This window comes from Crassostrea angulata, chromosome 2, assembly GCF_025612915.1.
Source record: "Crassostrea angulata isolate pt1a10 chromosome 2, ASM2561291v2, whole genome shotgun sequence".
In the NCBI taxonomy this organism is placed as follows: Eukaryota; Metazoa; Mollusca; class Bivalvia; order Ostreida; family Ostreidae; genus Magallana; species Magallana angulata.
In genome coordinates, this window is record NC_069112.1 from 9006688 (window position 1) to 9023138 (window position 16451).

Sequence of the window (16451 nt, forward strand, 5' to 3'; positions counted from 1 at the left end):
TTTTGATTAATATTCATTTTACAACATCTTGTTCCTGAGGCCTGTTCTTTGCTAAACTTCCAACTCCGTATTTACCACTTATCATAATTATAAATAATAACTAGGTTCTCGTTACGAGTAACGAGTGGGTCTTCCGTCCGATTTGTTTTATATGATACGATGAAATATCGATACTGTCCACCAAATCTGAAATCTTGTTGAAACTAGTATTTTTGTCTCGGTACCGGAAGCGGACGAACGGAAGTAAATGTAAATAATGAACATAAAAACTGGTATTTCATGTACATTTGCTTCGTGTATATCATTATCACACCCAAGAAAGTCTGTTCAATTTGTTAAGAACGTGAATTGTTAGAACCCTTCCGGTGAGTACTGGAAGTGAGGTTTAACAAAATATAACCTGTTAAACATATATTCAATCAATTGTACATCATTTAGAAAAGTTTTGTGTCAATCACTTACAGTTACTAAAATCTCGCAGGTATCAAATTAGTAAAAAGGAAGGCCACATAAGATATTTGATATATCTTAGCGGAAGTAGAATAAGTTTGCTTCTTTAAAATTGTATAGTTTACATATACACGATTTTATGCTGATATATTCATTTCATGTGAAATAAATAAAATAAGAATAAATAATAATTTATAAGCGTCACTGACATAAAATCTATTAGGGCCCAATTTCAATCTATTGTCTACACATCCTGAAAATGTCATTGTCATATCTCAAATAATTTGTACAAAACAGCCGATACGTCGGTACCGGATGTGACTTTAAAAATATCACAAGTGTATGAAGATAATAATAAGTTTCTTCATCTGTGAAAAAAAATGGCCTATATCGGTTGAATAGTTTTCGAGAAATCGCGTGCACAAAATTTGTGGGGAAAAAAATAATAACCAGATACGATCTCATTACGAGCACAAAATCGGTGAGAAACAAAACAATAACAACTAGATACGATCTCGTTTTTAGTAACGAGTAGGTCTTCCGTTCAATTTTTAAACGATATATTAAAATTGCAATGATATTTCAGAATTCCCCCTCAACAACTCCCTTTTAGATAATGTATAGGATTGTCAATATCCTTTAAATGCTTAACAAAAAGTTTTAATTTTTCACATACAGCACATTAAAGATTTTAGTCCGCCAAAATCCCTAATTACGCCGTAAATTAGTGTGACAATGAGTTTTACAAACTGATCTTGCTACGATCAACGAATTTATTTTTATTATGCATTACAAAATCGTTATCGTTTTTAAGGTATGTTTAAAAGACTTTACGAGCCTCTTGGTCCCTAATTGAAGGGACCAGCACCTTTTTCTTGAGTTCATTTAAAAAGTCTCACGAATAATAACATTTTTTGCTGTTACACCTATCAAAAATTGTCGTTCATTTTTGAGATACAAATGTTTGAATACTTTAAGGGCCAACCCACTAGATTAATGGGGACATATATTTAAGTTTTGGATAGTGGAATCTATTAAAATCATCAATACAGACATTTTCTCTTCTACAATGCTTAACAAAATGTGTCTCCATCTCTAGATATATTGCGTCAAAGTTTAAGTACGTTGGCCCTTAAAATCCCTAATTACATAATAAATGGGCGAGGCAATAATTTTACCTGATAGATATTGTTACGATTAATAACTTTGCTTCAACAATGCATAACAAATTCTTAACTGTTTATAAGTTATTTGTAATTGACATTACGAGTCGCCTGTCCTCTAAATAAAGGGGCCAGCCTCTTTTTATTGATATTGTTGGAAAGAACTCTCCTTTCTTTACCACTTTTGTTATATACGTTTAAACAAAATATCAACTGATAAAAAGATACCGATCAAAACGTACAACAAATTTGATTCAAAATGTGTACCAAATTTTCGTGACTAGACTAGCACCAAGAAATGGCGCTACTGGCATCAAACAAAATTGATAGTGCACAACTTCAAACTATGGTCTACATATCCAAAAAATTTCGTAGTCATATCTTTAAGGTACTTCACTACACCGAGACTTATACTTTTTAAGACACTACGTCACAAGATGGCTATTAAAATGTTTTGTTAAACTGTTTGTATCAATAGATTCAGATGTATATCGTCATAGCTCAGTGGTTAAAGTATCAGACTTAGATAAAAAAAAAAAAAAAAAAAGTATCAGTCTTGTGAACCGCAGGTCATGAGTTCGAATCCACCTGGGGCTTTTGTTTATGTTTACTGAAAGAAATTTTTGAAAATTCAATTTTTATCTAAAATTTCACATTTTTTCGCCTATTTCATATATATGTATACTTCTTATCCGCCATGCTTTCTATCATAATCAAATACTTTTCTGCTTATTTGAGAAACTATTTCAAGAGCGTGGGCACAATGAAGGAGTTGCTAATGTGCATAATTTGATCGATCAGATTTATTACTAAGCTCTTCGGGATGTTTTGGATTTATTGAACATAGTAACTTTTTTTAAAATTACTGACCCAGTCACGATTTGCTGTCACACAAGAAAAATGAAACTGTCGACGTCGTAAACATCAACAAATTGAAAAATACCATGTCCAAACATCAATTTCAGTAGGCCATCATGTCCTACAATTCGGATTCGTAATCTGTGATTTGGATTTTATTGACTGACTCTACACCTTCTTGCTGTGTAAATAAGTCACGGAGACATGGCTGTTGTGGAGATTAAGATAACCGTACAAATATCATAGATTCGTTCATTATCATTAAATTTAGATTCATTCTGTAAAGGTATACACATTTGATCTGAAAAAAAAAATTATGAAAAAAATTGATATCATCAAAGCAATTTTTTCAAGGTGTGAAATGTATAATTTATTTTGATGAATTATCTACGAAATTTCAGCGTTTCTGTCAACTGGTAATAATTATTCCTTTGGAGCTTTATACAAATATCTAGATGAAAGCCAAAGTATTTTTCCTATAAAATCAAGATCACTCCTGAAATGAAAAAAATAAATAAAATACCGATGATAGATCACTCTAACAAATCTATTTAGATGAAAATGTGGTTGGATTAAACGCCATTATTATATTCAGTGTTCAGATCCGCAGTATTGATACTAAGGATGTCATCTTTACTCGATTGGTTAAATCGATCAATTGGGGACTTTAGTCGGCGATAATCTCGTACTCGTTGATTAATTTGAAACTGTGCGTCCTTTTCGAATCAAATAATGCTACTCTTACATTTATTTTATCTTACACTAAAGCATTTAAAGGCCTTTTGATTATGTAATAAATACATTTGATTTAAAATGAATTGAAAAGTATTCTATCTAAATACCCGTCAGCAAATGCCTTAGCTTATTCTTTTACTTGTGACGCTTGTACACAATTCAAGCTCCATATCACCCCTGCAAATGTGTTCGGAATATTTTTTTTTATCGTTGCTAAGTACGTAATAAATCCAGAGGTGCTCGAATGAAAGTTCACGAGACTTCACCGAGATTTGTTCAGTTCCTGTGAAATTTCGAGCGGAAGTATAAGTGTTCGGATAATATTCTCAAAATACGTAAGTATTGGTCGTTTTTCATATCATATCCTACTTTGACTTATGTTATAACGGGAAAAGCTTTTAAGATGTATGTCTTATTTCACCATCTATAGTCTGTCCCAGGTTCTCGGTTCCGGGATATTTTGACAATTTTTAATAAATGTCAGAGAATTTTTTAGTAAAATGAATAAAATTAAACGCTAACAAAAATTTCCAAACAAAATAACAGGTAACTGACCGCATAAATGTTCCATTAGTTATGTATGAGCCGATTTTCAAAGTCTACGGGACTTTACAATGTTAATTTCGGCCATTGCTGCCAAGCGTACGAGGGAGTAGTTATTATTTTTCATGCGCGTTAAAATAAATCGAAAAAAAAATAAAACATAATGTTTTATTTAATCTGTGCAAATATAAATGATAATTTAGCTATTTAGCGAGACTGTTAGTTATCCTTTTGTAAATTCTAAGTCAGGAAAACATAAATCCGAGTGTGATGCAGTAAAACTAATGATGACCTATATATCGATACGTATAAGTTACGATGCGCTGATATTTTAAGCATGATAAGTGACTGTTGGGACTGTGAACGTTTCAATGACAGCGCAACTGGAATGCTTTTTACAAAGGTATGTTAATATTTTATTCTATGTATCGTAAATGGTTTGATAATAAGAGCAATCATAATACTTCAGTTGTAACTTGTTTATAAATGAATCTGCAGTGCGAAAGCGAAAGTAGGGTACCCCTGTGAGTTTTTGTTGAACACATACCGTTAAATTAATCACTTAATATATTAAACAGGAATAGATTGAAATCCTCACAAACTTGACAATAACCTACTGTTAATTTGACGTTGGCACACTTGTAAATCTGGGGGCCAATGATTATATCATGTGAATGAAAGTAGGGGTGGAAAACATTCAAAGAATCAGCATTATAAAAGAGCATTCTTCTTGAAATTTTGTTCATTGCTTTTCTCTAACCCACAGCTTAAAATTTTAATTGTTTATTGATTAATTAGTTCAATTTCTAAACATGTATTTTACCTTACTTTTGAAATTTAAAAACAGAATTGTATTTATTTATTTTAATTTTATACTGTTATTAATGGTTATAATAACCAGGCCAAGATATGTAAGATAATTCGTTTCATGTAAATTACCAACCATAAGCCAAAGAATTATCTGATATCTGCAGTATTTTGTTTCCTGTTCCATTTATGGCTTTAAATGATAATATAATTTCATTAATGAAATAGTTTCTTTTAATATGTTATAGAATTATATATTTTTTTATGCCATTCTTAAAAAAGTTTGTTTAGAATTGCCGCATGGAGGTTTCTAGACCCAGGAGAGTGGGGATTTTTTTTTCAAATTTGAAATTTATCTTATCAAATTTTGATAAAAAGAAAAATCTCCATATAAAAACTTCTTTTTCGCAAATAAAATTTCATCATGGGGGAGGGGAATTTCAATGAGGTGTAAGGCAATTCCAAACAAACAATAATTTTACTTTGGCCTTATGCAAGATCCAATTACAAACATCAGAGGTCATCTAATTCGAGCAAGCTGAACAATTTAAATCAATATTAATATGCCAGCTGTTTTAAAATTTTGAACAGCAAGAATATTCATCAATTGAAATTAGTTCAAGAAGTCATCAATAGGACAAAATATTGCTGAACTACAAGTACCTGTATACAAAGCAGAAATTGTTATTAAAATTTTTAGCAACTTGCAATTTACAGCTAATATCCATATTAATCCCATTCAGCATCTACATTATAGTATTAAACATAGTTTTAAAAAAAAAAAAACAACAAGGAGAAATGTAATTATAATTTTATAATGTTTATTTTGTACAGAGGTCATTCATGATCAAACCTTTTGTTTTCATTATAACATGAAAGATAATCATTAACAATATATTTTATAATGATAGATGTGAAGTTAAAATTAGATGTTTGATATTATATTATCACAGATGTGCAGCATCACAGTCTTTACATGTGATATTAATAATGGAAATTATCAATTTCAAATTCAACAACAAATCGGCAGAATGAAGTTACTTGTATTTGTAAACTAAGCAACTAATCAAAGATGTGCAATATCACAGTCATTACATGTAATTATTATAATTGAAATTTATAATTGCAAATTCAACAACAATTAAAGCAGCAAAATGAGGTTACTTGTTTTTATAAAATAAGCAACCAATCACAGATATGCGATATCACAGTCATTACATGTGATAAATATAATTGATATTTACAAATTCAACAACAATTAAAGCAGCAAAATGAGGTTACTTGTATTTTTAAAGTAAGCAAACAATCACAGATATGAAATATCACAGCCATTACATGTGATAAATATAATTGAAATTTACAATTTCAAATTCATCAACAATAAAGCAGCAAAATGGGGTTACTTTTGTTTATAAAGTAAGCAACCAAATCACAGATATGAAATATCACAGCCATTACATGTAATAATTATTATTGAAATTTACAATTTCAAATTCAACAACAAAGAAGCAAAAAGAGGTTACTTGTATTTGTAAAGTAAGCAACAAATCACAGATATGCAACATCACAGTCATTACATGTAATTAAATCAATTTAATTTATAAATTCATATTAATCACAAAATTTACAAAACGTGTGGGGAGGAAGCTACTGGTAATACATAATTGTGATTGAACTTGAATAACATATATACAGGTATTATAATGGAAGTCCCTGTTACAAAGAGAGAGCTGATCGCTATAGGAAGATTGATACTATAGATGAAGATCTGCTGACAAAGCCATTCATAACATGCAGAAGAAGAATAGTTGAAGTTTCACTTCTCAAAAGTCAGGTATACTAGTTCAGTATTGGGACTGCTTTTATAACTTACCATCTTCATATATATATAGTCATTGAAATCAATGAAAAAGATTAACAATGGATGGAAAAGATCATTTGTACAAGTAGAAATCATTTGTAGATTAATTTGGGAGTTGTATTATGTTTGATCACCCTAAACAAGCATGCATTATTAGCACATTGAATTCATCATTCATTTGTAGTCATCATGCTACAAAACAGATCTAGAAGGTAGGGGCCCATACCCCTTTGAAAATTCAAATATATTAATAGGTCTCAGATGCATCAATTATGATTTATCAAATGATATTTTGTCTCGTACCAAAAAGTATACAAAATATTTATTTATGTGAGCAATACTAGTACTCTGGGTGCTGGATGGACAACTTTACTGTTTTAAATATTATGGAAGTCGAGACAAACTTGAAGAATGAATATTTGTTGAAGAGAAGGATTAAAGTTTTTAAAAATTATTTCAAACAGTATTCAGTATATTATTTAATCCTCATTGTTCAAAGAGAGGTAAAATATACTTGTCAATTATCATATTTACCTGTAAAAAAACTAATTAAAGATGCTTAGTTATAAATAGCAGTCCCATAAATAAAGAAATGAAACTAATCACTGATACAAAATTTCCAAAAAAGTTTAAATTACCAGTTCGTTAATAAATAATACATACATTGTATACTGTGGAATCATTAGATTTCGTGGTGGCTCAATTTTTGTTGAATTCGTGGGTACCTCTCATCCACGAATCAACATCTTCCACGAATGAATATATAAGGGTAATAAAGTCATATTTCCTTCTTAGGTTTAAGAGAATACACGAAATTATGTCCCCATGAACCTGTAAAATTTAGGCAATCCACGAAAACTGCGGATATGAGAAATTGTTTTTACAAAATAATTGAAGGTAGGTCGCGTCTGACCTTAAAGACACATCATTTTAAAATATTTGGAATGTTGTGTTTCTGTCAGAATAACAAAAGATAAGCTACATTACCGGTACGTAAAATATTCTTTTAGATGTTTTCAAATATGTTTTCCCCCAAATTATGTGGGACTACATGTAAAGAATACTGGTACGCCACTTTTGAAAATTGAAAATTAATTATGAAATTAGGTGTAAATCAGTGATTAATTTTCTTTCTTTTACCTTTAAAAGGGAGCAGTTCTCCAGAGACCATGGGAAGGCTCATGAAGGAGCTGGATTCAGTCCATACAAAGCGTTCCAACATTGGACACACTTACCTGACTTTAGAGAGGGCTTGGTACATATGCGGTGACTCCACCTCTTACACACCTCACACTCAACCCAAACAATCTTTCGAGACTTTCCAGGAGCATTGTAATCACCACATATGCAACAAGTGACTTCATTGTCAGACTCCTCAACGAAGCCCATGGATTCGTCAGAGTCAGAGTCATTTTCGTCATCACCAGAATCTGTGTCCATGTCACTGTCACTGTCTTCCGAGTCCGTCAAGTCTATGACCACAGGAGCAACCTCCTCATCCTGGACTCCGTCGAGTTTCCACAGTTTTTCTTCGACCTCTCTTATCACATGACTCTCTACCTTACGCCACTTCTCAACCCCATAAGTTGATCTAGCCTGATTAAAGAGTTCCTTCACTTTATCTTTCTTAAATGTGGAATTGCTCCTGGCGACGAAACTTTTTAATTCAGCCCAGACCAACTCAATAGGATTAAGCTCACAGTGATAGGGAGGTAGACGCAAAACTGTGTGACCTGCCTTTGAAGCCAAATCGTCTATAACATATTTAGGACGAGGCTTATGTTGCTTCACCAATGTGATCAATTCAGCCTTGATCATTCCCGGGGCGTAATGGATACCCTTTCTATCAAGCCAAGACTGGATCTCGGCCTTCGGTGTCGACGAAGTCGGACACTTAGACTCAGGATCCAGATGACTGTGATAGGAAGCATTATCCATCACTATGACTGAATTAGCCGGTAGGTTAGGGAGCAACTGCTCAGTGAACCACTTCGTAAAGTTTTCCGAGTTCATCTCATCATGATAATCCTGGTTGCCTGTTTTCGACTCGAAAATGAGAGCAGATCCCGGGATCATGCCCACAGCCGAAGAACCTGCATCCACAATTATCAGACGAGAGCCTTTCCCAGATGGGACAAAACGCCCATGACCTCCACGATGTGACTCAAAGGCAGAGGTAGATGTCCTAGGACAGTCCACCCAATCTCCCCTTGCTACATGATTGGTGTTCAACCAAGTCTCATCCAAATACACAATAGGACGACCCTCCTCTCTAAACTTCCTAATGGACCTCAGGTAAGTATGTCGCATACTTACGATGTCATTCCGATCTCCAATGTAGCGTTGGTTGGAACCTGCTTTGTAGAACCTGAAAAAATGGATATCATGTTGTTATGCATCTATCATTTTTCATCACATAATTTTATTTTGGTTTGAATGTTTTATTGTCATTGGTCTTTGTCCATCATAGTTTGTTAAAATTTTACATTTTTAACATCATCTTAAGTACAAGATATATTGTCAATTTGCCATGTTAGGATGTAGACACCAATAATGAAGCTTTAAATGCAACCATGACACTCACTGACAGGTCCATCTATGGGCTATGGTATTCCAGGACCGTCATGACCTGTGAGGCATGTTTAATTGGCCATGATATGCTTTAGTAAAGTCTACCTGTAATTTTTATTTTTTCAGATCTACAGTGCATATGACTCTTCAGTTTTACGTCATGACAAAGTAATTTGTCTTAATGTGCTTACCTGAACCCAAGATCCTTCACGAGTCTCCCCAATGAAGACTTGAAGAGCCTGACTCCCTTTTCTACCAGAACATCCGACAGTTGGCGCAATGAAACGTACTGGCCCTTCAACTGCATGTCATGGATGGTCCTCTTCACCAGGTCTGCATCGAAGTCATCCAGCTTCCTATCGGGTCCAGGTTTCTTCTTTGGAGCAGGGACTTGCAAATCCTCCACCACCATATCAACTGGGTCTTGCATAACTTTTCTCTTTAGAGTATTCTCAGATATTCCTATAGATGTAAAAACAGATTTTATTAAATATGTATTTACAAGTACATGTACCATGTAAACAAAACATTTGTGTTGCATGGATTAATACAAATTCATGCTAACAATTTTATAAATTTAGGTCTCTAAGCTAAGTCACTCAGAGAACCTACTGGCTTGCTATCTGTGAATGTAAGTTGTCATCCATGGTGCTTTGTGCCAATGTTGAATTTAATTTTCATCATTTGTTTTAGGAAAAAAATGCATCCAAAGTATCAAAAAGGATATCGATTTTTGAAAGGAATTTAATGAGTTTTCTATTTACAAAGACTTATTTTTACCAGTTGCGAGTGAGAGTCTTTTCAAAGGGTTTTTGATATTCTTCACCCTCCCCTGCTTGCATTCCATGGTAAAATGCTCAAATATCTTCTTTAAAAGATCTGTAGGCTGTAGAAAAGAACATGCATGTTTTAGATTAAGAACACTAGAACACTAGGGGGCTGGGGGCGTTTGCAAAGTTAGTCCTAACCATTAGGCATATAGCATCAGGGAGGGGCCACCCCCCCCCCACCCCCACTTCTTCTCGCAGCAAGCATAATTGCTCATAAATTTAAATATCAAATAAAATATCAAAAGTGATATTGAAAATTGGACCCACGGATTAGGAATTTTTCATGATTCTGGAGAAAAAAAATTTTTGGTAGGTAAGATTCTTTTTTGGAGTAATAGTTATACCCCTCCCAAACGGATTAGAATTTTCATGATTTTGGGAATTAGGTTTTTTTTTTTGCTTGTCAGATTTCTGATGATTAGTCTAGCCCCCCCCCCCCCCCACTTTCAATTTGCTTCCGACGCCACTGTATTCATTTGATTCAATACCTAATCATGTATAAAATTAACCTACAGAAAAGCAAAAAACATCGAATTCTATTGAGCATTTTAATGATGTCAAATTCATTACTGCACACGCTTTAAGATTGCATGATTTTAACATTAAACACACTGTTATCTTCATATATCTGAATCGGATCAATTTGCCTTTTTCAAACATAGATATACCGGTAAGTAATAAACAGCTATGTTAAAAAGTTCACAGTGATACTAGGAACTTGGTTGGCACCCCAGACCTTGAAAGTGAAAATAAAAATCCTTGCCAATTTAACCTTTTTAAAATTTTGTTCTATAGGTTAAGCTTACTTTTTTTTAAACTGTCCCCAAAAATGTGTGGGGGGAGGAGTATCTTTATTTTAAATTTATTTTAAAATATGTCAAATTGCATTGTTCATTTTGAGAAAAATGCTCCATGGTGTATACCTGTTTATAGTATTCCAGTTTATTCTATTCATTACAAATTAAATTTTGCAGGACAAGTATCTTATGTTTGTTGAAAATATATTCAGTCTGACTCTCTGTATGATAGTACACCTGAATATACACTCAAAAACCAAAGAATATCAGTTTTTCTTTTTTTCCCTTTACTATTTTAAAGTATTTTTCATGGAAAACAGATGTTGGCACTTGCAATTTTTCTAATATGTGAAAATTTTGATTTATGATGAATATTATTCAATGATTGCTCATTTTTAATATGTTTTTAAATTTCAAACCCTTCATTGAAATAAAATTTTAAAGCTGTTATTTCCCTTGCAGTTTGTTTATGCAAATTAACTGATCTGATTAAAGAATGCTTTTTGCACATTAATGTAATTATCTTATATATATCAAGATCAAGATGTATATATAGCATTTATACACAGGTACCTGATATTTTTTTTTGAATATTTTTTACAAGAAAATAAGTCCGTGTACTGGTACTATATTAAACAAAATAATTCCATGTACATAATACATGTAATTATATTAATTATAGAACATGGACAAGTACATGGAATTATTTTATTATAAAAATGTAAAAAAAAAAAAAAACCTCAGGCGCCTGTGCATTTAAATTGTTTGTCCATTCACAACTTAATGTAGCATAATTTTGATCATTATAAGTTGTGAATAGCTCATATTGTTAAAACATTTGAAGTGATTTTCAAGAACAATGCATGTAATATGAATATAACTTTGTCCATTCACAACTTGTATTTTACACCCCCATACACCTTTTTTAAGAAATCCAAAATATTTCCATGTTATTGAAAGTTGTGAATGGCTCATGATATATCAGATTTACAAAAATGACTTCACTGTATTCTTTATGTATACGGATTTAATTAATTGGGGTCTAAAATGACATGGTACCTGTTGGTATTTATACAAAGGTCATGGTCAAATTTTCGTGACATCATACAAAGCAGACAGCAAAAAAAAACGTTGAGGATGTAACTTGAAATTCAAATCTTGCAGTGTTATGTCCAGGTGGTGATATATGGTCTTGCTTTTGGATTGCTATGGACGTTTAAAATATGATAATTGTGTTGTTCTTCTGAGGATAAGGAATAGTTTCAACGATGATTTCAAGGTGGGCCTATTTGTTTTCAAAATACTGTATTAATCTCAAAGAAATAATGGAGAAATAAAACATTTGGATGGAAGATTTTACCGTTAAACGGTTTCAAATTACGCTACGTTGATATCATTAACGTGTATACTGTAGAATAAATAGAAACAATGAAGTCCTTTTTGCAATAAAATCGGAAAAACTCGAGTTGCAAGAAAAAAAATTTACCTCCATACACTTGACTGTCTTCCCACCCTTAATCATAGGCATCTTTTTTCTTCTTCTTCTTCTTGTTTTTAAGGTTTTTTTTTTTAAAGTCAAAAGCAGACTATATTAGGCCTATATTTTTGGTTATTCTCGGAGCAGATGTGTTAAATTAAACGGCAAGTACAGAAACTTTCCGAACGTAAGCGTGAACGCGATCAACGTGCGCGACGTTACATACGTCACAAACGTAAAATTACGTATAGACACGAACTTATGTGAATAATGACAGGCCCCTGCCGAAGTGGTAGCCATTTTCTCCAATGTTAAATTCCCGTAAGGATCGAATTTTTGGCTGTGTAGGTTAACTGTTAGACTTTGAAAAACTATGAATATAGCAGATGTCTTGGAAATTTTTCATATTATTGAATGGATATCTTTTTAACTCAGTGATATGTATAAATATCGAGTAATCGTGCAAAATCTGCATCCAAAAAATCTTGGGACAGACTATAGCAGTTGTTTATATTAAACGATAATATTCAGAACAGAGTTATCGCTCGTGTTCAACCACGTGTAGAGTGGTTGAAAATATAAACATCGGGTTGCTTAAAAAAATATTAGCCATGTTTGATGCTGGTGGTGTACAATACCATGTTTTAAAAAAAATAATTGGTGTCTGATTTGCATTAAAACTTAGTATATCAAGCCATTTTCAAGGAACAATCTGCATAAAATGGTAAAGTCTGTTTCACTATTGATGTTATTACTAGGTCAGAGGCGGATCGAAAATTAATTCTCAGGAGGGATCTCTTTTAAGCATGTTAGTTGTTGCAACAGCAGACAAAAACTGATTTTTGTATAGTCTCATTTATTTTTAGAACACATTTTATTCACCGATTAATGAAGATAAAGTTTAAAATCAATAAATCTCTAGATTTTATATTTGACTACAAGAACCTAGATATTGTGAAATAGACTATATACACGAGGTACGATTTTTACTGTGAAACTGAAAGGGTCAAATAAAACCACGTGATCTAAAATTTGAATGACAATAACATTCGCAGATGTGCGTATTAACCTAGACATGTGACCTGTTAATTCGTTGCTTTTGCCTAATCATCAATCAAAGATTAATGATTATAAAAACCAAAGCCTTGAAATTATTATTTATATGAATTTTTATTATTATTTTTCATAACATAATATCTAATACAATAAATAACTGAAGTTAAGACACATAGATTGTTCTCAGGATACTCGAGTACATTTCTGCCTAAAAAAATCAAAGGATTTTGAAAAAAAAATTAGCCCCTTAAAAATTGCAACAGGTCACCGATGAAGAAAGCTATTTGTTACGGTCAAACATTCCAAGAAAAAACCTGTTATTTTCATTCGTAGTCGAAAAACTGCCGGTGTAGAAAAAAAATGAATTTTATTCACGTTTATATCAAGTAATTGACTAGGAAAAAAAATTAGGTCGATGATCGTCGTGACCGAGCGATAGTTGAGTACTTGAATTTTCGTTGACATCCCTAATGAATACAGGTATGTGCTATGAATGAGAGCATTCATCTATTTGTATCTCAATCTTTCTGAATTTATTTTTTCGGTATAAGTAAAGAAAATCCAAAATGACTTAAAATCGTTTAATTGATTAAAATATCTTTGCTTAATAATTTTTTTTTAAATTCTGTTTTGCCTTTTCCTTAGTTTTTTTTTCTCATACTGGTACATGATGACTAGATATCGTTATTTTTAAGTTCAATGTACCGGGCGTTGTTCCATTTTGTCGACTTTATTAATAAAAACTCTGCTCTTTTATTACTCAAGTTCATATCATTCTTTGCTTTAAGTAAAACCCGACAAAAGAACTTAATCACTGATACCATAACGTAAAAATGAATTACTTGCTTCGGTTAAGCCATCTACATAAATTATTTTTTTGTGTTTGATAAGGATTTGGAACGCATAAAGGCATACGTTCATGATGGAATTCCATTTAAATATAAATTTGAAGGGTTTTATGGTTTATTAGGTCAACGCTGTCAGAACTTTAAATAATGCATCAGCTAATTCTTGAACTTCTGATTATAATGATACGATGCTAAACGATAGGGCGTGTTCACGTTTTTAAAACAAGTTGGCTGTATATAAATTTCTTCTTCACAGATTGAAATAATACCATTTTCTGTCTAAAAGGTACACCCCTTTTGGATAAATTGACGATTTTTGATTTTTTAAAAGGTTTTCAGGGGGTTATAAAACAATATTGATGCGCATCTACAATGGTGTCCCGGAGCGAGTTCATTTATTTTCTTTTTTTTTAATCTTTGAAGACTAGAGTATACTTATAATCACTGGTATAATGACTGTCATTATAGAACGTTAAAAATATTAAATCCGTAAATGATTTGCACTTTATATTTGTACTTATTTTACAAACTTTTTTCACATTCCATTTTAAGGCAAACGTAGAGAAATATTGGTAATTAATTATCTATACACCATAAAAATCAATGCAAATTCTGTTGTAAAGTTCGTTTATAATGCAATGTTCTTTAAAAAAACTGGCTACTTGTTACAAAAATAGCGCACGTTTGTACATTTAGATTGAAATTACAAATTAATCCTTCATCTCTCAACACATGAGCATCAGTTTGCGGGAACAAGAAAATCATACATCATGTAATAAAGAAGGTCTCTCAAATCAATACACATTTCAAACGCACAAGTGATTTCAAAATGGGATAAACCTCTTTAATCGATAACTCTTCCGAAATAATCGAAATTTTTGGTTCCATAAGTATATTATGCTAATGGTTATTTATTCAAAGTGTTTCTGTTTAACTTTTTTAGCAGACACGGTGGTTACGTTGAATCGCATGTTACTGCATGCGTGGAGTTAGTTATTTCTTATTCGTTTGGGAAAAAAAGAAAAATATATTAGAGCTAATTGTACAACCTTATTTGAGGGGTTGGTTGGGATGAATGAAGCCCCCTCTTCACACAGGCAACTGATGTTATTAATTTTTCTCATAATATTAAAGAATAACCACTATCTCACTAAAAAAAATTATAAAGTCGAATTTATATTTTGATGTAAGAATATTTGTTTTCAGGTGCATTATATGTGCCGTATGACTGGAATCACGACATATTCTAAAATACTGTGCCAATTTATAGAAATAGTTTTCAGGGGTGTTTGAGATGGGGGGGCCAAAAAAAAAAAATTCTAAGCAGGGGGTCAGGGGCCAAGCCATTTTACAATGCGAGTTTATTAGATTAGATTTTTTAGAGATTGTGTCTTTAAGGGGGTGCATATCTATTTATCAAAAAATAAATTATGTCATATTTTTTTTTTACCGAAATGACCCTCCTCCTTCAATTCTTAAACAAAATTATTAATATAAAAACAATTATACTTGGTTTATTTGTTGCTACTTTAAGAGGATTAAGGACATTCTGAAAGATTAATGTTGATGAAAATGTCTATAACAACATTCAAACTTTACTTGTATGCATGCATACTCAACAATTTCAGCTTTTTAATATATAATTTAATGTCAATGTGTTTATTGTATGACTTCTTAGTTCAATTCCTTATTTTTCTCGAAAAGAGAAAATCTTTGTATAGTTTCTTTGTTGTCAATTAAAAGAAACATGTTTGAGAGAATTGTGGTTATAGGTTTTGCCATTAAGTAATAAGTATTAAATCAAGCGTAGTTCTTGCTATAACTGTTCTTTTCAGTATATTGTCATGTATATGTAATGCGGAGGCGGGGCATAATTTTGACGTCATATCAATTATCACTTCATATGCACATTAAAGCGATATATTGTCTTATCTGCACTCCGTTATACATTCCTTAACAGTGTTTTATATTTTAAAGAATGACAATAATAAGATAACAAGACCTGTTATTTGTGTGAATAATAAGGGCAATAGGCTTTCTGTTCGTATGAATATCGAAAAGCATCTCTTCCTCAAATGAAAAGGTATTTTGAGTATTGCTTACAAAATATGGCGTATACATGTTCTAAAATTATATAAAAGATAATAAGTATGTAAACCTATATTTTCGTTTTTTACATTTATTTACATTTTGTAATGATTGTTACTTTCTTACTTGGTTTTATGATACTACAGTGGAGGGAAAAATAGTGGCATCATTGCCCAAACGAATGTTAACATTCACTCAATCTAAATATTTTATACTTGGTTTTTATTCAAAGCTTTTATCTACGTATTAAAAAATACGATTTAATAAATTCGCACCGTTATTTTTTTTTTACCATCTTGCATGTAGGAAATAAGCAAATATACAATTCAACTTTAAAAACACCTTTTACTTTGGGAATGAAAAGAAT

General features: G+C 31.9%; 1 protein-coding gene and 1 long non-coding RNA gene across 2 annotated transcripts; one reads left to right on the forward strand and one right to left on the reverse strand.

Annotated features, from left to right (window-relative positions):
* Positions 1-4046: 4046 nt before the first annotated feature.
* Positions 4047-7704, forward strand: LOC128173733 (uncharacterized). The gene is made up of 3 exons (XR_008242555.1): positions 4047-4152; positions 6252-6390; positions 7567-7704. It is a non-coding gene; the product is annotated as an uncharacterized LOC128173733 (long non-coding RNA).
* LOC128173732 (uncharacterized) lies at positions 7597-11219 on the reverse strand. Its single transcript, XM_052839387.1, has 3 exons — positions 9769-11219; positions 9180-9450; positions 7597-8785 (listed from the first exon to the last, which is right to left on the reverse strand). Exons 1-3 carry the CDS (start codon positions 9833-9835, stop codon positions 7597-7599), a joined length of 1527 nt encoding a protein of 508 aa, XP_052695347.1. The 5' UTR covers positions 9836-11219.
* Between the last annotated feature and the right edge of the window lie 5232 nt (positions 11220-16451).